The following is a 25,181-nucleotide window of genomic DNA, read 5'->3' on the forward strand; positions in this document are numbered from 1 at the left end:
ATGCGTTAGTTTTTCTACTCCAGTTGGGGTAACGCAATGCAGATTAGAAATTTTTAATTTCCTTTATTCTGTTTTATTTTAATTCAAAAGTACTTAAGAATGAATCTGAAAGATCGATTAATTAACAATGTTTAATTTTAAATACATCAAACATTAAGAAAATAGATAGAATCGTTTCGAATAATCAGCCGAAAAATCTTAAGCCTAGCCTCATGACTGTTGGGGGAAAAAACTGAAGCCGTACTCATTTGGCGGTGGGGAAAATGAAAAGATTTTTTCGGCGGGAAAGTTAGTTTTTAATTAATAATTAAAATTCTAATTAAAAATTCAAAAAAGGGGCTATCCTATCTTTTAAGTTAGATCAAACTGCACACGGTGTGCAAATTTGATTAAAATCGGTTAAGTAGTTTAGGAGTCCATCGCGGACAAACAACGTGACACGTAATTTATATATATTAAGATAAATTTTTGATCCTGAAGTCTTAAGTACCTCATAACCATCAAAATACATATATCATACAATGTGATTTGATGTATAGCAAATATATAATAATATAACTATGTGATAATACATGTATATATTTTAATTAAAGATTGTTGAACAATGGAGCACTAATAATTAAAAAGCAAGAAGAATTCCACTGTATTACTTTTACTACAATATGAATTCAATTTATACTTCAGTCTAAATAACACGTGGTCGGCTATGCTAATACGAAAAATTGAAAAAGTAAGAACAATTGAATTTCATTGTATTGCGTTTACTACGAAATAAATTTAACTTATACTTTAGCCTCAGCAACACGTGGTGGTTATGCCATTAAATTGTAGCTTATGTGAAACGTTGGTACTTTTAACACAGCGCCATCTGTTAGAATACTTACTCAATCCAGTCAACAGATACCGCCATCTGTTAGAATCGCTTGGGGCTAACAGATAATTGTGACTGTCAAATAATGAACAAATAATTTGTTCCTTCTTAATACCTTCCTTCTTAGTATAAACCCTTTATGATGTATAATAAATCCTCTAAATTCAGTGATACAGATTCTGGCCTCCTCAGCTTAAAGGAAAGATTAAAAAAAAAAAAAAAAGTTCTATATTCCACACATGAAGTTGCCATGAGATTTATTCCGTCATTGATACTGTGGTGGTAACATTATAAGCCAGATAACAACTTCGGGAGAAGAGTGTACATAGATTATACACAAGATGCGCTCACGGAATTTGGGGGGAAAAAAATCCAAAATGTTCATCAGAGGGCGCCTTTTCTGGAAAAACATTAAATTTAACACAATAAACGTCCAAAACGGAATACAGAAACAGTATTAACAATCCAGAACAAGAATTATGATTAATAAAATGTAAAACCGGGAAAATCTGTTAATTCTTGGAAAAAGTATCGAGGTTTCATTCTTGCGAAGAGGAATCTTTATGCAAAACAGGTTAGTGTAAGAAACAATTTTGGTTGTTGCCATGTTTTATGTCGATGTTTCCGGCTGTAATGATGTCGGTATCTTATTGCGACATTGAATGATTTAAAGAACTTTATAACGCTTCATATGCTAAGCATCACAACTGATCATTTGCGATCTGCTATTAAACACACTGCTCATCGACTTGAAATTTTGCAGGTGAATGAGGGTGGTCACATGTAACACCTTTCCTCACATCATCCTGGACCCGATTAACTCTTGTGCAATTTCGTCCTAATCGATTCTTGTGTCTGCAAACTGAACTGTTTTTTTCCTCTCAAACAGCGTACTATTATTTTTTTTCTTTACATTTACTTAATATGGTTGATGACAATGTAATCAGAAACTAGTCAATGAATGTTAATATTGTTTCTGTATTCCGTTTTAGTCGTTTATTGTGTTGAATTTAATATTTTCCGGTAAAAGCGCCCTCTGGTGGACATTTTGGAATCATTTTTTTTTCCGAAATTTCCTAAGCGCATTTCGTGTATAGTCTATATCCCAAATTTCATTGCAATCCGTTCACCCGTTTGCGTTGTATGATGCTGTTTATAGGGCAAGTTTAATTATAACCACCCTTTGTTAATTTGATGGTCCTTTGGTTTGATGTCTACTGCATTACGGAGAGTATTGTTACAAACTTGCAATGCTGCTTCCCAGCACGGTTAGTTCCATCACCGCAAAGATTGATTTACAATAATCTATATTGGATGCTGCTCGGGTGCCGAGCGAGTGATCCCAGGCCTTGGCCACAAAATAGATAATGCTAGAAACTTGGAGAATTTTAACGATCCGCCCATTAGGAACCGAGATACGACTGATTGGCCTAGAAGGTTCTCGCCCTGCCTCCCAGGAACTATAAAAGGACGGCAGTTTCAAGCTGCTAGTAGTCGTGGTCAAGTGTCGAATCTTCGAGAGGATATCGAAGCAACGGCGGAGTGCCAGCGTTGTGTGGAACCCAAGCTATTTTTGAGCCGAGCTGTGTGCCGAGTTCTGTTGTCTACTATGGAAGCAACGTAGTGTCGTTTATTGAGTAGGAAGTCGTTTAGTAGTGAGTCGGCAGTTGGATACACCTAAAGCGTGGAGACAGTGAGAACTTGAGCCGTTTGGAGAGACCGTACAGCGAAGTCCGAGAATCCCCTCTCCTGCTGGATTCCGTCTGGCCGCGTTGTGTGCTATGGCCGATTACTACTTGTGGTTTACTTTTTCCGCTGTATGCTGCGCTGCCCTGTCCTGTCCTGTACGTCTCAGTTGTCTAACAACGAAGAAATCTAAGTCAAGAGCAATGTGAAGATTCAGACGGATTTTTAGCTGTCGCCAAATTAGTATATGTCATCATCGAAAGTTTGAAAGAAGAGGGGAGAAATGTTACAAACCTGCAATGCTGGGAAGTAATGTAATATTTCATTTTTATTTTATTGTTTATGAAGTATAAAAAAGATTATGTAATGATAAAAAAATTCAAATGCAAGATTTTAATTCAACTCTTGATTTCGATGCTACCTGAATCCGAAAAACATTTTTGCCATTATGGCTATCAATCAATATGTATGCTACAAAGATAACTCAAAACTGCTTTGAAGTACACAAAATCAACTTCATTCATAATTTTTTCACCAAATATACAAATTTCTATCAAATGTTGAGAGAAAATCTGTAAAGGAAGTCTAACTAGTTGTTTGTGTGCAAATGGAACTCAATAATTATAAAGCACAAAGAGCTATGTAAATAAAATTTGGTACATAGATTTGGCATATTTTGTACATATTTTAATATAAATTTTCCCCAAATTTTAAACCCAATTTGTGTTTATTGACCATCTGTGTGTCTGTACTTTCTCATGCATGTAAATACGATCATGTATAAGTACGATGATTTAATCCAATGAAGTTCATTATATTGTCTTGTGACTACAATTGTAGTGAAATTTTGGTGGGAATCGGTCTGCAAAAAAATGCCCAAAACATATATTCTTTATATGGATTCAGTAAAAATGGCAGATTCACACTTACTTTGTAACTATCACCAGATCTGTTATTTGTAACTACCCTTGCATGACATTAGTGAATGCCATTCAAGATATTCATGGCCTTATTCAATGTTCAAGGATAGAGGGAGATTAATTGAAGGATATCCAAGGAAAATTCGGGAAGATCATTCCCGTGAGGTTTGGTCTAAAGATCAAAAGGAATTTGAAAATAGTAACTTAGATAAAAAGAAATCTACCTTTGCCTTCCAGCTTGCCAATAGGAATTATTTTTGAATTCATAGTAAATTTTTAAAAACTTTCTTGAAAATAGTAAAATTACACCCAAGATTTATCTGTATTTGCTGTATCTTTTTAAAATTTTCTTGCATTTTTCTTAAATTAGTATCTTACAATGAATTCATATTTTTTGTTCTATTTTATTGACAGGTGTACAGTACCTTATTTGCTGTTCATGAAGCTTTTTATAAACATTTACGTGATGTAAAAATGCAGAGTGGTAAGTTTTTCTCATTTAATTAGAACTGAAAAAGGCAAATTTATTGGATTATTATTTTCAAATGAATTTAAATTCGAAAGCAGATTTATTTTTTAATAACTTGCTCATTTTCATTTTTTTTTTAAATGTGGGATTGAAGTTATTTTAAATAACTTTTTTGTTGGAGCATTTAGGAGTTTGAGTGTTCTTATAAACAAGGGTTTTTTGTTCAATTTTAAGCACTGTTTATTTTTTCATTGTGGTAGATATTGATACTATATAAACTCATTGCGAGTGTTCTTAATTTAATTTGACTATAGAAATGTTTTAATTATGATCATAAGATGCTGAGCTAACTGAATCTTTAAAAGAAATTAATATACTTGTAGTATTTGTAAGTTCGAAAATTCTTTCTTTTCGACTTCGATGTAAATTTGAAAGTTTAATTTTCTTGTCTTCACTGAGGGATTTTTTCTTTATGAATTTTTTTGATATGATGTATTGATTGTAAAGGTTTTACTTTTTTTTCTAATTTTGTAGAATTAACTTTTGAGTGTTGCAAAGCTTTAAAAGTCGTTATCCTTCAAAAATCAAAACTGGTCCTTAACATACTGCTTATTTAATAAATCTGAAAGATAATACACATATCAAATAGTAGGATTAAAAATATCATATGTCTGAATATAGAATAATAATTACTCAGTTATTATTTAGAAGTAGGCATCCTTAAACTTATTGAAGTTGTTGAATATAAGAATTCAAAAATTGTGCAATATAAGAGATTTTAGGTTTTTCATACAGAACGACTGATAGTGACTATAGCCATATATTTTGTCTAGTTCTTTATATATGAATGTTGTGTTTGTCTGTATAATCCCAAATCCTTTCTTTTCCAGGAATTTTCGTAAAAGAAATCTTCTCCCTGCCAAAATCTGATGAGGTTAAATTTTGGAGTGGAACTACATGCATAGGTTCTGATGAATCCTTCATCCAATTTGTTTGCGATGTTTTAGCATCTAAAAATTTACTTCCTACCACTGAGAATTCTCTTGAAACCATGATTAAATCACTGGATAATTTTTCTTCTAAATGGGACATTTCAGTGTCTTCTTCTGATGTAAATATTGTTTCTTGCTTCTCATAAGCATTTTCTGGCCTGCAAAATAAATTTTTAATTATAGTTCATTGAAATTTTAACTGCAAATGCATTATGTTGATGAATTAATGATGTATAAAATGCAAGTAAATGAAAATTACTGAAAATTGATTTTCCTTGTGCTTTAAAAAAATATTTTACAGTTCTAAAACTTTAGTTTATGTTTTAGTGAAATATTTGTTATGTTTATGTATTTGTAAGCATTGTTAAGAGGTACATAAATTTCCTTTTTGCGTAAAAGCTTTTCCATTCGTAAATGCTATTTTAAGTTTGGCAAATGGTTGTTGTTAAGAACCAATGAACACATAACATTTCTGAGCAACTTGCCAATTTAAAGGGTTAAGAAACATTTATTCAGTTTGTGTGTGTGTGTGTGTCATCTCTACTGACCATCAAAAAGTAATGTTGTAATCTTATCAGTTAGTTTTTCCATCCGGTTTTTCTATCACACTTATAATCTTCAAAATAATTATGAGCAAAAGTCCTATAGGGTTGAAAAATTAAAGAAATGTGGAGGGGGATTCGTTTTGCATTTGAAACAAATACCTATTGTACTTAAAATGGATAAAACAATTAAAAAGCATGCCTTTGTGATTTTTTAAAATTGTTGCTAATTTTATTGGTTATATTCTCTTAAAAAACAATACAAAAACTAGACCATACAAAAAAAATGGATTCCTGTGAATATACTTATATTATTTGTATGCATTTATCAACTTTTAGAACAATTTTTCTGTGATAAAAGAAAGCATCATGTCTTAATTTTATATTAATGATTAGTTTCTCTTTTTAGTTTTGTTATTTTCTGCCTCGTTGAAGGAGATATTCCTCTCTTCCCCATAGCGTTAAAATTATTAGTAAGCAAAACAGGATATGAGGAACTGAAAGCTGACAAGATGGATTATAGTTCAAAAGAGGCACATGCAGAAGTTTACCTTCAAAGTGATTGTTGAGGTGATAAAAGATATACAATATGAAGGGCAGAGTTTATTTTGTTTTTAAAGGATACAAATGTAAATATTCACTTATCAAGAGTATAAAATTTATATAGACACTTCCTTGTATAATATTAACTGGGATTGAATGAATATCAATATTTATGTGACTGATACCACCACTTTGCAGTTTTCATGAGTTGAGAATTACCGGATGAGATGATGGTTTGTTACAGTTATAAAAAGTTAATTAAAATAAACTTAGCTTATATTTTTTTTACAGGCACATGTGGCAATTGCTGTTTATATTACTAAGTTCATTCTTTTGGCTGCAGCAGGAGATTCTGCAGCAGCAACTGCAAATTTCTTAAAGATTTTTGATTCCTCATGCAATATAGTTTTCTTGCCTAGAGTTGTTTTTATGCTATTTTTTCCAATAAGTAAGTTATTTTTAGTTTTTTTTTCACTATGTTACTTCTGTAATCAAAATATTACTAAATAATGGTTATTTTGGAGGCAAATATTTTTAAATTTTATCTTAATATTGTAATTTTTTTCCCCCCAAATTGGTGTTAGAGAAGTAGAGTATCAAGTTTGTTTTTATGAGTGTGTAATTCAAATTACGGAACTTTTCAAATTGCTGATCAGTGACTGACTTCCCATTTCTAAACATTCTATTTTACTGGTTATAAATAAGAATTTTTATCTACTGGATAGTTTCTAAGTTGATAATTATTTCATAAAATATGAGCTTTATTACCATGTGTTTCATTATTTTGCATTTAAAAATCTTTAGGATTCATAATAAATAATAGTTTATGTTTGGGATATCGAAATTTACTAAAGGCTAAATGTTTAAAATTAATGTCAGTGATTCCTTGTAATTGGAGCATTTTCCATACTTCTTTTTTCTTTTTGTCACAAATTGCAGTAAATGTTTTTAATTTTCTTATGTAAAATGAATTTTTTCTCCTACAGTTTTATAAATTTTTCATTGTTGCCTTATTGAACCTTTACTTTATTGTTTATTATTTTATTTTCATTTAGGCATTTTTTCTTTATTGAAAAACAAATCTAAATTATTCATTTTTGATTAAACAGAAATCACTTAGTGGAATTTTTTAGTATTTATGAAACAAATTTAAAAAATAACTATGCCATTGTACAATCCACCAAAAAAATATTTGAATACTGCTTGTTTCTTGCAATCTACAAATGCTAATAGCAAGCAAAATATGTCATTTGATTTACTATATTGTTGTCTTCTGTAAGTGTAAGTAAATAGTATTTATGTCAGGAATTTCTTTTGTATTTATTTTTCACCAGTTAAAGCCTAAATTTTCACCTCCCCAGCTAAAGCCTAAATTTTCACCTCCCCAGTTAAGGACTAAGATCAAGTTTGCAACTTTCTATCAAATTTTTGAACAAAATCCATTCAGAGGAATTCTGTCCTACGGCATGAATAGAGAGCAACATAACTATCAAATGAAAAGAATTAGAGAAATAAAATTATTATACACAGATTTAGCATCTAAAGAGAGATGGTATATGACAATTTTGTAACCAAATCTGTAAAGGTGTTCCTGTCCTTGCCCAATGTCCGTAATTTACGAGTTTGGGAAGAAAGATAATATCCTTTATTGGAGGCGGTGTCATGGCTTCTTCCACAGCTCTGAAGCTTGCAAACTTCCTGTTAAATGTGCAGGACCTCACACGGCTAAGGATTGCACTCTAGCCTATGAGGATAAATTAACTTGTGCTAATTGTGCAGGTGATCACACGGTGAACTGGCGCCAATGGCCATGATTCCCAAAACTGAGGGGACGAAACAACGCCACTAGTAACTTTTAAAAAAATCACCTCTCCAATAAATCCATATGGGACATACCCGTACACATCAACCTTTTAAAAATTTCAGAAAAATGGAAAAAAATGTGCAGTTTTCAAAAATTCTGACAAATTCAGAGTCAGAATTTCCTTTATTAGAGACCCCAGTAGAATGAAAAACAGTCTCACCAGCTGCTAAAGCCCCTAATCAAAATCAGTCGGTCCCAGTGGATGCGATAAATTCTAAAATTTTCTCCGACATCTTTTCAGGTCTAGCTATTCTCATGAGAGAAGATTGGTGCGACACACCTCTTCTACACCAAGCTTACAAAAAAACTTTACCAGCAATTTGTGCTGCATCCCAAGGTGCTGATATGGCATATTTTCTTTTTGAACAATATGTCAGTCTAAGTAACAATCCCCAACATTAACATTCAATTGTTATAACTTGGTTAACTTGCATAATCTTAAAGTTTGCACTTGGAACGCAAATAGCTTGCGGCACAGGACCGCTGAGGTGAGAGACTTTGTTTTAGAGCAAAATCTTGATGTGCTATTGGTTCAAGAGACCCTACTGCCCCCGGAGTACACACCCTAATTGCTAATTATCGGATATATAAAAATGACAGATCCGGAGATATGAATAATTATTAGCTCATGTCAGGAGGTACTTGTATTTATGTGAAATCAATAATTGAACATCACGTTTTCCCCACTACCGTTTTAGAGAGGATGAACGCGACAATTATTAAAGTTAAATTAGGAAATCTCCCCTCTCTCAAATTTGTGTCAGCATATGTACGATCTGGGAGTTCGCATTTGTCCCCTCTGGAGGATTTGAAAAAACTTTTAAATTTAGACCCAAACGTCATCATTGCATTTGGGTCTAAATTTAAAAGTTGAGGTGATAAAAGTATGAACTTATTCAGTGTAGATTAGAGAATTTTTTAAAATAATGAGCTGCTCAAAATCCGTAGTTTATACCAATTAGACAGATGAAAAAAATCAATTCTTACTTTGCTGAATGATTTCGAGAAGTCTTTCAAAATCCATTTTTGGGTATTGCTTGCTTTGTAAGAAAATAATAAACCAAAGTAATATGGGAAAACAGGCACTTACTAGTCATGTTCACTAAAAGGGAAATAGTTAAAAAGTGTATGTTAAGCCGAACAAAAATGTCGAACCTTATGTAGTTAAGATTAGCTCCATAACTTGATAGCTGAAAAAGAATGGATGCCCAAATACATGAATTGGCAAAAATGAATAAATAAAAAAAAGTAATGTTTTGCAATTGTAGTGTTTTACCAATTCATATATTTTTGTTTAGTAATCATTAAATGATTTGCATCATAACAAAAATGTCTTGTGTTTTATTTCACCAGAATGATTAAATTTGTATAACTTACAACTAAAGAGCATTAGAGGTAATATATCTCTCCTTAATATATAATTTTTGTCTTGCTGAATTCTTGATAATAAATAATGAATTTTTTTGTAAATATCAAAATTCTTTTATTATGCTATTATTTTGAATAATGTTAAATTGTTGCTTCCTTTCCTTGCTTTTTCCACTGCTTAAAATCATATTAATAATAAGCACATGAGGAAATGCTACTTTTACATCTTCAGCATTTTTTCAACCTTGTATCTTGAATATGCATAGAGGGAAAACACAAGGAAATTTTTTTCCATATTTGAGTGGCACCTCTGTTCATCAGAATTATTTTTAGAGTTCCTTAAACCTGATCTTTACTTATGAAATATTATTTTCATGATAGACGTTTCACAAAAATAATATCCAATGCGAAAAAAAATCTATAGCATTTTCCGGTTGATCATTAGTCCCCTCCCCCCAAGTAGGAAGAATTAAAATTAAGAAATTGCATGTGTCTTTAGTTTCTTTTCTTTCTTCCGTTTTTTTTTAAAGATAAAGCTGTTAAAATCTAATCTAGCACTTATATTTAATCCATTTATAGATCTTATGAAAAATTTATTAAATTGATGAATTTAATTTTTCTTAAAAAGAAAAAGACCAACACAATGGCAATTGGGTTGTTTTTAAAATAAAACTATGGAAATGTGATATAAAATATTTCCTGCTTGTAAGCTTAAAAATATATATATATATATCCAGTACTTAATGCATATTCAGACACCACTTTTGCAAACATTTTGCTTTATATAATATATATAGAATATACAAGCGTGCAATCATATTTGTAATTTTCTGCAATAACATTCAAATTCCAATATATTATTAATTGGAATTTGAATTGTATTATTATATTTAGTCAGCATTGATTATGATGCTAAAAAATGTTTAATAAAATTAAACTTTTAATCATAATAAAATTAATTTTTTAATAATTATTATTTTAAATATAATTAAGTAATTAAAATAACATTGTTAATGTTGCCAATAAAAACCAGAAGTTTCAAACTACTCCTGACAATAGTTTATTATTTTACTTTATTTATTCATATTTTTACTTAATCTTACTATTACAGTGCATTCGTTTGCACTCTGTTCAACCAATACTGCAAAGACTCACTTTTTTACTATTAATTTATAGAACAGGTATTTATATATACTAGTATAGGTATTATAATAATTGTATTCATGCTTTGTACATCTATTTTTGTTGGATGTTATGTAAAGATTCTTAGCAGCTACCAGCTGCTCTAGCACTTTGAATCAGTTCAAGCTGACACATCATTTTAATGCTTGCTTTATTTGACATAAGCACAAAACATGAACACAAAAGACACTACAACATAGCAAATATTACAGTTATAAATAAGTCGTCATGATTCACCAACTCTGCCGAATTACACACATCATTCAGTGCTCAGTTCACTGCAGTTCCTTTTCGAATCTATGCTTGATTGCTTGTGCAACATTGAAAGTTTTATTTATTTATTTATTTTGCAATCAAGTTGACACATCTTACAAATTTAAATAAAAATCTATGTGATATTAAATCAATCCAAAAAAAAAAAAAAAAAAAGAAGATTACTTTATATTTTTGTAATGTTTGAATTTACATTCATATATGCTGTTGTATTTGACAGGACAAATCATTAAGATTGTGTGCCAAATAAATGATCTTCTTTCTGAATGTACACACTTTTTATAAAGAACATATTATTCCTCCTTTAATAGTATTTGAAATTTCATTTCCCAGTTCTGAAAAATAAAATTTCTTTAATTCCATTTTAAAAAAGCTTGCAAGATAGGTCTTCCCATTCATTCTCTTATAAAGCATTTCTACTTTCTTTTGTATTCTCTTGCAAAAGTAATGGCTAAATTATATTTTCATAAAATATTCTATTCTATATTGTAATTATTATCTTTGTTGTAAATTTCATGCATTATTATTTAATATTTGTCATTTAAACGATAAGTTTAAAATATTCGTTTATTGAATTACAGATTTACTGTGGAGTCAAGACACGAAGAATATTATATGCCAAAGTAAAGTACATAACCTAGGGAGCAACACAAATAAGGTTATAACACAATACCAACATATTCTTCAGTGTGTCAGTGAAAAAATTATGAATAAATCTCAACCTTTTGATTTAACCATAGTTTCCAAAGAAAGTCTTCAAAATGACTTACATACAGTAATTGAAAAAATTGCAGCTGCATTATCTCTAAAGGACTTTAGTGAATTTATATTAACTTATTTTGTTTCCTATATTGTCCATGATTTATCAAGAGTTATGGATAAAAAAGTTATAACATTAGAATGCTATGCTAAAAAAGTGAATTCTGATTTAGAAAATAATGCCGATGAAAATATTGTTGTTGATAAAACTGTGGCCGAAATTCCTTCAGAATGCAGTTTAATTTATGAAACAGAAATTCAAAAAGAAGAAGAATCGTGTGAATTGGAAACTCTTATAGACATTACACTTAAAGAAGCAGATGAAAAAATTTGGACTTTAACTAATTTAGGAGCAAGCATTACTTTAGAAAATGCATCTGAAAATTCATTTCAAAGAGAAAACATCCTAGATTCATGTTCTAATGAAATGTCTTCAAATGAAGAAAAAATCTTTGAGAAGGAATTGTTTCCAAATGTAGACAATGAAGAACCCAAGAATGCTTCAAAAAACAAATGCTATGATGAAATTTATTCTAGTGAAAATATGTCGAGTGTTGGAAACTGTATTTCTCAAGTTCATTCTGATGATGATAATTCACATAACCAATGTTTAGCCAGCATAGATTTGTTTTATCATGTGATATTATTTCTTATGTCTAATATATGCAAAGAAGAATTCACCTTGTTGTATTACCTGAAAGAACGTTTAGCATCTTTACATCTTGCTAAAGCATCACATGAGCTCAACAAATTTTCTAAAGCTAATTTAAATAAATCTAAGCTTTGTTCAGAAATAAATAGAGGAAAAGTCAAAGATTTGACTGATAAAACTGATTTACCCTCATTAGTTCAAAGTCTTAAATCTGTGGATGAAGTACAAAGCACTAAAACAAACCAAGTCGAAGTCTCTGTGGATGGTGATGATAAAAAGGAATATTGTAATTCATTTGCAGAATTTAATAAAATTCCAAACATTGTTCAAAATGATGATAAAAATGTGATTCCAAATTCTGCTATGGCATTTACTAATGAAAATATGCTTACAGCATTCGTTTCTAATGATCATAATTATTCATCACCTCAAGAAATTCACGAGTCTGCAAATAAACTTGATGCAAATTCAAGTCAAATAACAGACGAAAATTTGCTAAAGGAGTTACCAGAATTTATTCATCTTCTGGAATTGAAGGCAAAGGTTGGTTTTTAATATTTTACTATTGTGAAGTATTATTGTACAAATAATCATATATCAATTTCAAAACCCCTGTTATGTCATAAAAGTTTACTGCCTTTTACTTTTCGTAAACATTTGACTAATTTTACATTTCATTGAATGTGTACATTTTAGTTAAATTATGTGGCTATCTAGAAAAATATAGAGTGCAATTTTTGCTAGACCATTTTTCTTTCCTTTTGATAAAGAAATAAGATAGAACCAAATCTGTAAAATTTTCATTAGCCTCAAAATTTTGTTGGACAATGGTATACACATTTTGAAATTTGTATTTACATCTTTGCAAGCATACATTCCTATATATTACAAATATATATGTGTGTTTTTGTCTACTACACGCTAGACTTGGAATTCCTAAACTTGGTACACATATATTTTGAAGGGTGAGAATTGCACTTCAAGGCAATTTTGAAATTTTAATTAAAAAATCAAACAAAATTTTGACATCTTCTAAAAATATTATAGTATAAAAATGATTTTACATCTTAAAATTTAAAAACACTATTTTCTCTATGGTATATATTATTTTGCAATTTAATTAGTTTTTAAGAATGTTTTCTAATAATTTTTATTTGTATAAGTATAAAGTGTAACATATATAAGCATGTCATGTTTGTATGAAACAATTAATTTTTATATACATGTTGCCATCATACTGATGAAAGCTCAAAAGATTAAGAAATTAATTCTCACTGCAAATTAAACCTAGAAAAGTATAATTTGCAGCATCTGTCTGTATAAAATAAAATAATTATGAAAGATATTTTCTAAAAAAAAAATGTAAGAAAAAGTTTTCTATCATCTTTTACAGTATCTATATTATTGATTCAATAAATCCGTTTTATTTAAGACAAACAAGGTTTAATACACACAGAATATTAATGTTAATCCAAGGCTCAATAGTTAATTTCTGAACTGTTAGTTATTAAGAACATATACCTAGTTAAGATAAATGGTCTAAATGAAGAAAAAGTCAATAAATATTCTGATGAATTACTGAATTTTAATTTCCATAGATTCTCAGTCATATGAATCATAATAAAATATACTTGAAGTTCTAATAAGAGAAGTTTCGCTCTTTTGTGGCAATAATTGAGTTATGAAAATCTGAATATTGCCATTTTATAAAAGAACTTGATTTTAGACCACTTTGTTGACCATCTTGAAGATGTGCCAGTCAACGTCCGATGTTTCTCCGCTTGAGGTTGACATGCAATAATGAAATTGTCGATTGTCTTAAATTAATGATGATCCATATAAAATAACCTTCCTGTTACTTAATATAACATAGTCGTATTAACATATTTCACACAATATTGAAATATTTATTTTTATTTAAAATTTGGAGTAACAAGAGTATTTTATTAAAAAAGAATTAATGGGACTAATGGATTGTATAAAATTTAGCCTTTATTATTTTTCCAGAAGTATATTAATTACCCGAAACAAAATAATTTATACTCATTTAAATCTTTTTGAGAGTAAACTTAATTGTACAGTGGTTTAGAGAAATTTGACTCATCATATAGAAAATGTGTATCTTTAAGAAATTGCATAAATTAAAAAAGTATTCTGTAGTATAAATAAATGTTTTGTTTGTTAATATGTTAGTTGAATTTTGATCACTTAAGTTTCAAATTCAAATTTTAGAATAGATAAAAGAGAGGTAGAGAGTGCGATGAACATAATTGTGCAAGACTTCAAAAATAATATGACCATCAAAACTTGAAGCTTAAAACTATTTGATGAAGCCATCAATACCAAGTTATATAAAACATTTAATTGAAAAATGTCTTGATTATTAATCTTGCAAACCAGCTGGTCAAGTATAAGTATTAGATAAATGGTCAACAATCTAGTACTGAATAAATGGATATGACATATTTGGCTTCAGCTTCAAATTTAAATTGGTTTGTCATTCTATATATATTAAACTCATTTATTATATTCTGTAATTTAGATTACTTTATACCTTAAATTTTCAAGAGGATTGAAAATTTACTGAGGACATATTAAATTATATGAGAATAAATGTTCATTGAATATTTTTGCATTTTAATCTGCTTTTTTTGTGTGTGAATGTAACGGATTCTATAACATTTATTTTTAAAATTCTAATTTAATGTGCCTTTTGCCTCACCAATCAAGATGGCAGACCAAATAAATAAGTCAGCAAAACAGTTAAGTTACCCACTTTCTGCATTAAAATTATGGTCTTTACTGTTGGTATAGTTTTATCTCTAAAGACTTTTTTTAAAAACCTTTATGGCTCACTATAGCTTCTATTATGTATAATTCTGAAATAAAGAACTTTTTGCTAACCTGCTGTGCTGGTCTGTTGTATAGACACAAAATTTAGAGCATGCGACGTCTGAAAAAGCCACTGAGCAGAATTTTTTTAACTTAACATCCTATGGCTTTGCTAACAGCAGAAGTTGGAACCTAGAAGTTTTGCTAGCACATTGAATATGAGGCTAGCAGGATTGTGAGGATAACAGGAATAGTACATAATCAAAAGAAAAGAAAGAATGAAGAATGTTTTAGGGATGGAGGTTTTTCAGAAAAACTTTTAAGGAATTAATACACTTGATTCATTTAATATTTTTGTCTCAAAAGGGAACACTTTGGTTATTTCCTAGAGGAAACAACAAACATTTTCAGTTATAGAGTTGTTGTTTTTCCTCCAGTATATATATATTCTGCCATGTAACCATAGAATTTTCTCGCTACATGGTTTAGCCCATGCAATGATCTTTTAATTGCAGTCCAATTTCATCTGATGAAATTTGTATGTGTCTAATTTCTGAGTCCAACTGTAGTTGACCATCAAATGCTTATAGCCCACATCAATGAGAAAAAACTGAATTACAAACTGACAATAATAAAACGGCCAAAAGTCTGAAATTATTGTGGTACCTAGAAGACTTCTTTTTAATAACTTCAAGAAACACAACTGCACTTTTTTCATTCACCACTTTAAAAATAAATAATAATAATAATAAAAAAAATGAATACCTTATTGAGTCTCCAAATACCTTTTGACCTTCCACTCACTTCTATTATATTTTTTTTCTTTTAAAACTTATTTCATCAATTTCAATGACCTTTCCGATTCCATCAATTTTGTCATCGAACACAAAACAGGTATCCTCACACACTCCTCTACAAAAATTCACCCAGTCAGTCAACATTTGTTTTGCAACATTCAAATCATTAACAGTACTTTCATGTCTCATTCTGTTTGACTACATATACATTATCCGTTAAATTACATCCAAATCCAAGGGACTTCCATCAAACCATGAACCCTTCCTTACAGACCTTTTAATGTGGTGAAGATTCAGTCCTTTCTTTCTGAAAGACCAGACTTTTCCATAGACTCTTATCTTCTAAATCAGCCAGCTTCATATTACACATTTGGAAGCAATCAAACTATTCTCCATATAAAATTTCAAACAAGCATCTTTTCCAAACTTCATCAGCTTGTGATATATAATATTCCACTCATCCATTCTGCAGGCTCAAAATATTTCTTGCTATCCCATTCAACAGACATCTGTTCTTGAACAATTAGCGACATAATGAATTATCAAGTGAACTATCATATCATGAAAAGAATTACAGAAAGTGGAATTCTATTGCAGAAGATTTCAATCTGCTCATGCAGATGGTTAAGAATTACAAAAGTATAAAAAAATTTGTTTGTATTCACATTAATAATATTAGTGTCTTAATAACAATAAAAAAAACTCAGTTATAGTACAGAACTAAATTAAAATCTTTAATCAACATGTTTTTATAAATTTATAACATTTCTCATAAAATATCTGTAGTTCATATACAATTCAACAAGTGTAAAAAGTACTAAACAAAACAATGTAGAGTTGCAAGAAGATTATTTCATTGGATTACCATATTGGCGACAAATTCGAGAGTATGCTACAGTAGGATTAAACCCATTTATTTTTATCAAACTACTGCAAGCTTGGTAGTTTTGAATGTATAAGTATTATCTGTGTATTTTATATAAATAAAACAACTTTTTTTCTTTTAAGTGGATGAAAATTTAAAAAATAATTTGCCTTATACTTTTGTGATACTTTTACAAGATTCCCTATCTTTAAATTTTTTTTATCGAGATGTCTTATATGTGTATGAATTTTTCTTTTTCAGGGGATCTCCTATCCTAGTCCTTTAGATATTGTTTCTAAAGTACTTCAAATCCTATATAATATGAGGCAGAAATCTACATGTATCTTTATACAAGAAAAGCTACATATGCTTATTGATGACATTGTAGCTTGGGTAGGAACATTCCAAGTGGCTAATATTAATGTTGTGTGTACCATTTGCCAGTAATCATTTCATGTATTTTGTTTATTTCATTGAATAAAAATAAAATAAAAGCATAACAGTAGGATATATCTTTTATTATATATATATATAGTATCAATTCAAACAAATTAGTTTATAATACTGATAGTTAAACAGCAATAATTTATAATACACATTTACAAAGACTCTTGAATATATGTGAATAAACATCTGTCATTAATGGAAAAATATTGCACTAATTTTTGTTCCACATGAGCTTAATGAAAATTCAAAGAAAATGGTGCTTTATCTACTTTATATACAATTTATAGTAGAAAAAGTATGAAAATATAAAACTAGCATAACCTTGCTCATTCTATGTAAAGTTTACTTTTTTCTCATAACATTCATTACATAAAATTAGATTATAATAAAGTAATCAATATTAGCAGGCAAAACATATTTTAACTTTTGCAAGTATATATATATAATTAATACTGTGCTTATATGTAACAATTTTAACTGGTGAAAAGAAATTTGAATTTTAAAACTCATTAAAAAATTTTGTTTTGGGGGGTGGGGGCTTTTCTATTCAGTTCTATGTCTGCTTGCAATTTATTGTATAATTAAATGAATCAGCAGTATGTTCAAACATAAGGATAATGAAAATTATTCTGTATTTGTGAGTACTAACTTACCCTACAGTTTGTATGTATATATGATAAAAAAATGCATAATTGTACAAAGCTGGAAAATATGCTTCAGAAATACAAGCAAAAATATTGCCTTTTCAACTATTAGTATTTAATAGGAATTTTATTCAAAACACTGGCAAAATCACAGAAATTCCTTCTCTCCATATACAGGAAAAGAAAATAAAAGGATGTTTGAGTTTCATATATGCTAATATATTGCTGCAGAAAAAGGATATGATATGTGGCTTATAGAAAAGGATGCATTTAACTTATAGTGCAATCTAACTCTTGTTTGGGCAAACAATCCATCGTTGAAGCCACAGATCGAATCAGATAGGTCATTGTACCATAACAGCCACTTGGAGCACTGTCATAGAAGTGTTGGCAAATACCAGCAGCTCCCCCACAGGGATTTTCATTGTTTGGAGCAGCACAGCAGATTGTAGCATCACCACTTACATGTTTCTATTGAAGAGAATAAGAATTAATGAGCAAATTAATTTTAAAATAGATGACTTTATGATAAGTATTTAATAAGCATTTTGAAGAATCAACTTTCCTCAGACAAACTCAGTGAGTCTTTTGACTAAACAGAAAAATTGGATAATTAAAGTGTATTCACCTAGTGTTTTACATTTTTTTTTTTTTTTTCTTTGCCAAATTTTGGTAATAATTGCTTAGATGAGAAAGAAACTTAACTGAAAATATTATTTAAACTTTTAATCTAGAAAATAGAAATATATCTATTCAATAATTTTTTACTGAGCTTTAAAATTCTGCAAAATGGAAATTGTACTTTATATATGAAAAAGGATTAAGGAAGGTTTTCTTATTTAGCATATATATTTTAAATTAATAATTCTTTTACTTCATCTTTGAAAAAGTTACACTTGCACACAGGAATTCATTTTTTCATTGCATTATGCTATTGTACATGAACCAACCAGAAAATAAAGACTGTTTAGTTATATAAGATTGAAAATACAATTCTATTCTATACCTGAAGTATTTTTTTTTTCCATTTCTTTATATAATTATTTTTTACATTTATATATTTGGCATATCTGGTCATGAGCTTCAGAATTCCGATGTTCTGCTCTTTCTTCAAAACAAAAAGTCACAGCAATCATCTTTAGACATCATAATGGTGTTCTTTTGCTGGATTCCATGCCCACTATAATCAATGCAAAACGTTATTCTGAGACTAAAAGAAATTATTTTGCACTCATCCAAAGCAACAGGTGAAGATTTGTGCTTTTTCGTGGCAATTAACATTGTTACTGCCATTCAAGAATTCCTGAAATTCAGATAGGAAATTTTTGATCATTTATACTATAGTCAAGACTTAGGGAAAACATGAGTATCATTAAGAGCTAAGTTGGAAATTTTTTTGGAAGTGATGAATATTGAGAAATGCTATGATTACCTGACTTCTGGCAACAAAAGCATAACAAGGAATACTGAAAACCGTGATTAGATGTGACAAATGTTTAACTATAACTGACTATGTAGAGAAGTGAAGAAAACTTCCAGTATATGTAACAGAATTTTTTTTTCCTTATAAATATTGTGTTTTACATTTTGTATAATTAAACAGTCTTTACGTTCTGGAAGACTCATAGAAGAGCAATTAAATGCTGAGATCCTACTTCAACAGCTATAAAAATATTACTGTATTTATTTTGTGATATAGGCAATTCTTATTAAATCTAAGGTAGCTACGACAGTTTTCACAAAATTTTATATCTGATAATGCATGATAAGATCTTTTTTCCTTAAACATTCAGTGAATGTAATTCTAACAGAGATAAATAAAATTCCAACATCTTAGCTAATTTTCTATTATATGTTAATTATACATATTCAAATATTAAAGGGAAATTTTGATTGCTTTTTAATTTTTAGCTTTTATTTTATAAGATTTGAAAATCTATTTCTGAAATCAACTTTTCATTGATTAACAAAAATGTCATTAAATTCGTTTTGATAAACAAAGATTAGAAGAAAATGTACAATTCAGAATTATAATTATTTTGAAATTATTTAAATGTAGCTCATATATAAAAGCAATGTGTTCTTCATTTTGATGAAATAACTGGATTCGCAAGATTTGTTTGCTGAAGATTCCTAATCTATACGTACTTGATCTTCCAAGAAAATCTGATTTGCCTTGTGAACAAGATGTTCTACATTAATTATGCCTCCTAATGTCTTCACAGCATCATGCTCCACAAGTAAAGTAAGAATCATTAACGCTTCTACCATAAGCTGACGATATTCTGGCTGTGGAATACTGTTCAAGACAGTTTCAACTTCTAGAGCAAATTTTAATTCGCCTGGTGTCATCTGTTAGTATGAAAAAAAAAAAAAAATATTTTAATGCTGCATTTGAAATTAAACAGTCTGGAGATTCTAAAAAAATGAACTAAATTTATTAGGTGACAGTTAAATATTCATATACTGACTTACTTCTCTGGTCAGTTGTTGATTTAGTATTTTTCCTTCTATGGAAAGTCCTTGACACTAGGAAAAATTAGATTAAGGTAAGTTAATATTTAAGTTATAGTTATAAACATAGAAAAGAGATGACTTAAAAGATAATCCTACATAACAGAAAGAAAGACATTTCTTCCTTACGAGAAAAATGCTTAGAGTTAAAATCAATATTAGCTTACCCGTTCTAAAACTGACCATATCCTGGGATAAAAGCCTCGAGGAACTCGATTCAAAGCTCCATCAAGTCGCCGTCTGCGTAACCATTGACCTTGACGATCACTCTCGAAATTCCCTTCATCCACTTGACCTTCTTTCCCCAATATGATGTCAACAACACTTTTCTATGAATGTTAATATAAAATTTTACCAGGAAGTGTAAATATTAAGTACTCTCATACAATTTGGAGAAATATGCTGCATTTTATAGGAAATTGTATTATTGAATGAATTTATGCACTTCAAATATATTTCTATAATTTTGCATATTACTTGGGACATGTTAATTTCACTGGTATATAAAACAATAGATAACTATATGCATTTGTTACCTAAAAAAACCAAAAACTAAGGAAATAATAAATTTATGCCACACAGTAAAATAAACAGTACCTACTTGCCTTTAGGTTCTGCTTGAAATTTTGTCATGTTATATGGAATAGCATTATTTAAAAATCCAATGAACTAAAATTTATTTTTGAATTATTAAATTTTAAGTTTTGTAAACACTCAAAGGTAACTGTATTATAAAGAGGTGTCTTTGTAACATTTAAATTTATAAAGCAAAACTGATTAGCCTATTTAAAAAAAATTTCCTTTCAATTCTTCACTTACATAATTGGCAGAACATTTATTCATCATCTACAAGGAGTATTAAAAAATTACTGTTTTCCTTAATCAGTTAAGTGCATTTAACATGTTTACATACCAATTCAAATCTTTATTTTGGCATGGTTGATGCATAATTTTTGTCTTATAATAATGAAATAATTTTCTGCACTTTGCTGTCATTTTTTTTTTTCCAACATTGTGTTGCTTTCAGCATGTATATGCGTTATTACTCGACTTTAAAAAATATCTGATTAAGACTTTTTTAGGGAAAAAAAAAAGAACTTTAAAAAAACCCAAATGAATATTTTGTTTCAATTTGAATAAACTGTTAGTTAAACACATTAAAAATAAAATACAGAGTTACAAGACTTCATATATTAAAATTTATTTACTTACCTTGCTCTGAACTTTGCTTGGATTTGCAACAGACACAACACCACTTCGAGCTAGAATGAAAATAACAATGACAGATTAGAGTAGGAAAAGCAAAGTAAAACTTCAACATATCTCAGAATTATCAGTATAATGTTTAAAGCTATTTACCATATATATGCCTATTCCTTAATTCTGTAAGCAGTAAGGAAGAGAATTTTAAAAAAAAGCATAAGTGGGTCTGAAATCCTTAAATTTAAATTACACTTAAATGAAAATTAATCAGGCACTTTCAATAAAATATTTTTTAATACATACCACTTTTCACTACAAATTCTTTTCCACTTAGTATGTGGTGTAAAAGCATTTTCACTTCAAAAGGACTTAGATTCAGTAAATGTTCAGAAGCTTCATCACCTATATTAATTAGGAATTATATTTTTACATCAAGACTATCTTGTTCGAAGCTTATAAAAATAACATATAAATTTGGTAACATGCTACCTCATATACATATACAAAATGATATTTCCATTTACACATCATACAGTCCTGTGCAAATTAATTGGGACAAACAGATTTTTTAAGAAAATTGTTCCTTTCTCGGGGATTTTCTGTCTCAAATCGTTTTCAACTGCATTTTCTTAAAAACGTGTGACTGCCCTTGACTAGTCTAAACCGGTTTGACCACATGATCATGACATGTCGAAATTTTTTCCCTTTAGTGGCTGTAAAAAGTGGTCGCTTGTGTTAATTGTTTCCTTCTGACATGCAGTAAAAAAATGGATATCAATTCCAGGAAAAGGGCTAGAATTGCTATCCTTAGTCAGCATACTTCTATGGCTGTGAGGAATATTGCTGCAGTAATTGTAGTTGGAAAATCCAGTGTTTTTAGGATTATTAATAAGCAAAAGAATTTTGGGGCATTGTCTCCAAAATGAAAGAGTAAATGTGGACGCAAACGCAAGACCACACTTCGAACAGACAAATTTCTTGTACGAAATAGTACAATGCATCCTTACAAAACAAGTAGAGATCTTCAGACAGAATTATTAGCTACTGGTGTGAGCGTGGATTCATCTACAGTTCGATTAAGGCTTAGTGAAGCTGGGAGATTTGCAAGAAAACGAATAGAAAAACAGTTATTAACACCTGCAATGAAGAAAAAACATTTGGATTGGGATAGGAAATATCAATCCTGGATTGTACAAGATTGGAAGAAGGTTGTATTCAGCAATAAAACATATTTTCTTGTGCATGGGTTTCAACCAAGATTTGTCAGGCGAAATTGTGGAGAACTGATCAGGGAACAACATCTTATTCACACAGTTAAGCACCCTCAGAAACAGATGTTTTATGGTTATTTTACTTCTGAAAGACATGTCAGCTTAGTACTAGTTGAAGGAATGATGAACTCTAAATAATACATTTCTATAATAGAAAGTAAAATTGTGCCTATGATGCAAACGTTCGCTGGTAGTGTTGGTATCTTTCAACAAGATCTTGCTCCATGCCATCCTTATAAGCTAACAACGAATTTTTTTCAAAAACAGAAAATAATGGTTTTGGATTGGCCTGGTAATTCTCCTGATGTAAATCCCATCGAAAATTTGTAGAGCATTGCAAAGAGACATATGAGTAAAATGGACTGCTGAACAAAGAAAACGATTGAGAATGCCATAAAAGTTTGGTTTCGTGATGACGAGATCAAAAATTTATGTTCTAATTTAGTGGAATCCATGCCAAACCATGTACAGGATCTCATTCAAGCTAGAGGAGGACATATTTTGTATTAGATTGCTATACTGTGCATGTAAGTGAACCTATACTAATTAAACAACATTTGTGAAAATTTTTGTGTTTGTCCCAATTAATTTGCACAGTACTGTACATCTGTGTGATATGCATTTTCATAGCCATATCTCATTGTATTTAGTGACACCACAATATATTTTAAATGGGCGTCTAATATCATGGCCTGTACAGAATCACCTTCTAAGCATGATTTTTGCAGACATAAAATATTTTGACACCACAATATATTTTAAATGGGCGTCTAATATCATAGCCTGTACAGAATCACCTTCTAAGCATGATTTTTGCAGACATAAAATAATAAAATATATGTGCAATGTTAAAATACTCTAATAACCAATACAGGATTGCCAGAGCACTAGAAAAATATAGGGAATTTAAAAATCATTTAAAAAAAACAGAGAAAGTATAAGAAATTTTTTCTTGCCCCCCCCCCAAAAAATTTGTCGATCTTTGAACATAGCAAGAATAAAAGACTGTGACCACAACTCCAAAAACAAAATATTATAATTACGTAATACTAATACTACATGTATATTAATGTAATTGCCTCCCCTATTTTCTGTAGATCAGTCTAATTAATATTTAAAAGACAATTGTTCTTTTTGCATTAGATTCTTGGATTATAGGTTGCGAGGATGCGCAAGACTGCTATAGCTTTGTGAGTGACTTTGTGTTTGCCTTTGTTGCTGTTTGAATTCATATTTATTAATGAACCAATGCATTATTATGTGTAAAGCGAATGGGTGATTGCTTTTAATTCTTTATTCTAAAGCACACATTTCCCCACATTCAGTATGTGCAAAGATACTATTTCAAATTTTCAAAAATGTTCTTTTTTTAATAGAAAAATCTGTAAATTATATACTTATAAGTGGAAGAAAAAAAAAAGGCATTTCCAAATTTATATGAACAATATAAAGATATAATATGAGCATCAATGTTTCATATATATATATATATGTTACTTTATAACAAAAGTATTTTCAAAATTAAATTGGACTAATGATGTGTTAGAATTGTTTTAAAATATTCTGCTGCTTTTTATCATATTGCTGAAAATATTACAAATAATTAAAAAAAAATAAGGGAGGCATTAAAAATTAGTTACCTGAGCATTTAAGTGACCGAGCTAATTCTGAAGCCATAACTTGAATTATCAAACCAACTCTTAAGCGAAGCATTTCTTGAAAAAGCTGTGGTTCTGTTCTTATAAACATTGCCAAGTAAACCAAAAGTTCCTGAAAAAAGGATACAAATATTTTAACTGCAGTACTTGATACTATTTTAACAGTAAAAAAAAATTTTTTTTTAATGAAGCTAAGCTATTAAATTGCTATTTTTTTTATAATTAAATTATCTGCACAGATAAATGAACTTTCTTTTATCTATTCTAAAAAAATATTTTTTAAAAGATCTTCAAAGCGAAAAAATAAAGACTTACTTGAGTTAACATAGCTGTGCTTTGATCACTTCCGTGAGCATTATGGATTATTGCTATCAAATCTTTAGATGGAATGGGTCTAAAAAAGAGATCTAAATCATTACAGACAAATTTAAAATAATCTAAATCATTACAAAAAATTCAAATACATTCAATAAATTCAAAAATATCTGTTGAGTATAACATCAATATTTTGAAATCTGCATCAATGAAAAATAACTATTGTTTATTATGCTTTTTGCAGAATCAAATCTTAAAAGCAATATGTAATATTATATATATAACCTTTATATAATGAGTTCTGGAAAATACTCTTTTTATAAATTTCAGTTTTGTTTTTGGAGAAAATATGAAATTTAAGAGACAGGAATTGTATGCTACAATACAGGAATTGTATGCTTCAATTTTTAAATTTCCTTATATTTTCTCGCCCACTTTGCCTTCAATAATTTAATTCATTGCAATGAATTAAAGTTTCAGGAAATGATTTTTGAGGCAAATCACAAAACAGAAT

General features: G+C 29.4%; 2 protein-coding genes across 4 annotated transcripts in view; one reads left to right on the plus strand and one right to left on the minus strand.

Annotated features, from left to right (window-relative positions):
- Positions 1–17,115, plus strand: part of LOC129962662 (gem-associated protein 5-like) — a 100,545-nt gene extending 83,430 nt beyond the window's left edge. The window contains exons 22-26 of the mRNA XM_056076554.1: positions 3,892–3,961; positions 4,837–5,057; positions 6,315–6,471; positions 11,292–12,664; positions 16,877–17,115. Of these exons, the coding sequence (XP_055932529.1) occupies positions 3,892–3,961; positions 4,837–5,057; positions 6,315–6,471; positions 11,292–12,664; positions 16,877–17,062 (2,007 nt within the window). The 3' untranslated portion in view covers positions 17,063–17,115. The remainder of the gene's footprint in view (positions 1–3,891; positions 3,962–4,836; positions 5,058–6,314; positions 6,472–11,291; positions 12,665–16,876) is intronic.
- A 689-nt stretch (positions 17,116–17,804) lies between these two features.
- Positions 17,805–25,181, minus strand: part of LOC129962663 (probable phosphorylase b kinase regulatory subunit alpha) — a 40,560-nt gene continuing 33,183 nt past the window's right edge. For 2 of the 3 annotated variants that reach the window (XM_056076555.1, XM_056076556.1), the window contains exons 24-31: positions 24,668–24,746; positions 24,335–24,464; positions 21,727–21,825; positions 21,433–21,482; positions 20,388–20,549; positions 20,182–20,235; positions 19,855–20,058; positions 17,805–18,177 (exon numbers count right to left, since the gene is read on the minus strand). In XM_056076555.1, coding sequence (XP_055932530.1) covers positions 17,977–18,177; positions 19,855–20,058; positions 20,182–20,235; positions 20,388–20,549; positions 21,433–21,482; positions 21,727–21,825; positions 24,335–24,464; positions 24,668–24,746 — 979 coding nt within the window. In that variant the 3' untranslated portion in view covers positions 17,805–17,976. Of the gene's footprint in view, positions 18,178–19,854; positions 20,059–20,181; positions 20,236–20,387; positions 20,550–21,432; positions 21,483–21,556; positions 21,604–21,726; positions 21,826–24,334; positions 24,465–24,667; positions 24,747–25,181 lie in introns of those variants that run through there. The other variant, XM_056076557.1, reaches the window with a different exon arrangement.

Source organism: Argiope bruennichi, chromosome 3, assembly GCF_947563725.1.
Source record: "Argiope bruennichi chromosome 3, qqArgBrue1.1, whole genome shotgun sequence".
Classification (NCBI taxonomy): Eukaryota; Metazoa; Arthropoda; class Arachnida; order Araneae; family Araneidae; genus Argiope; species Argiope bruennichi.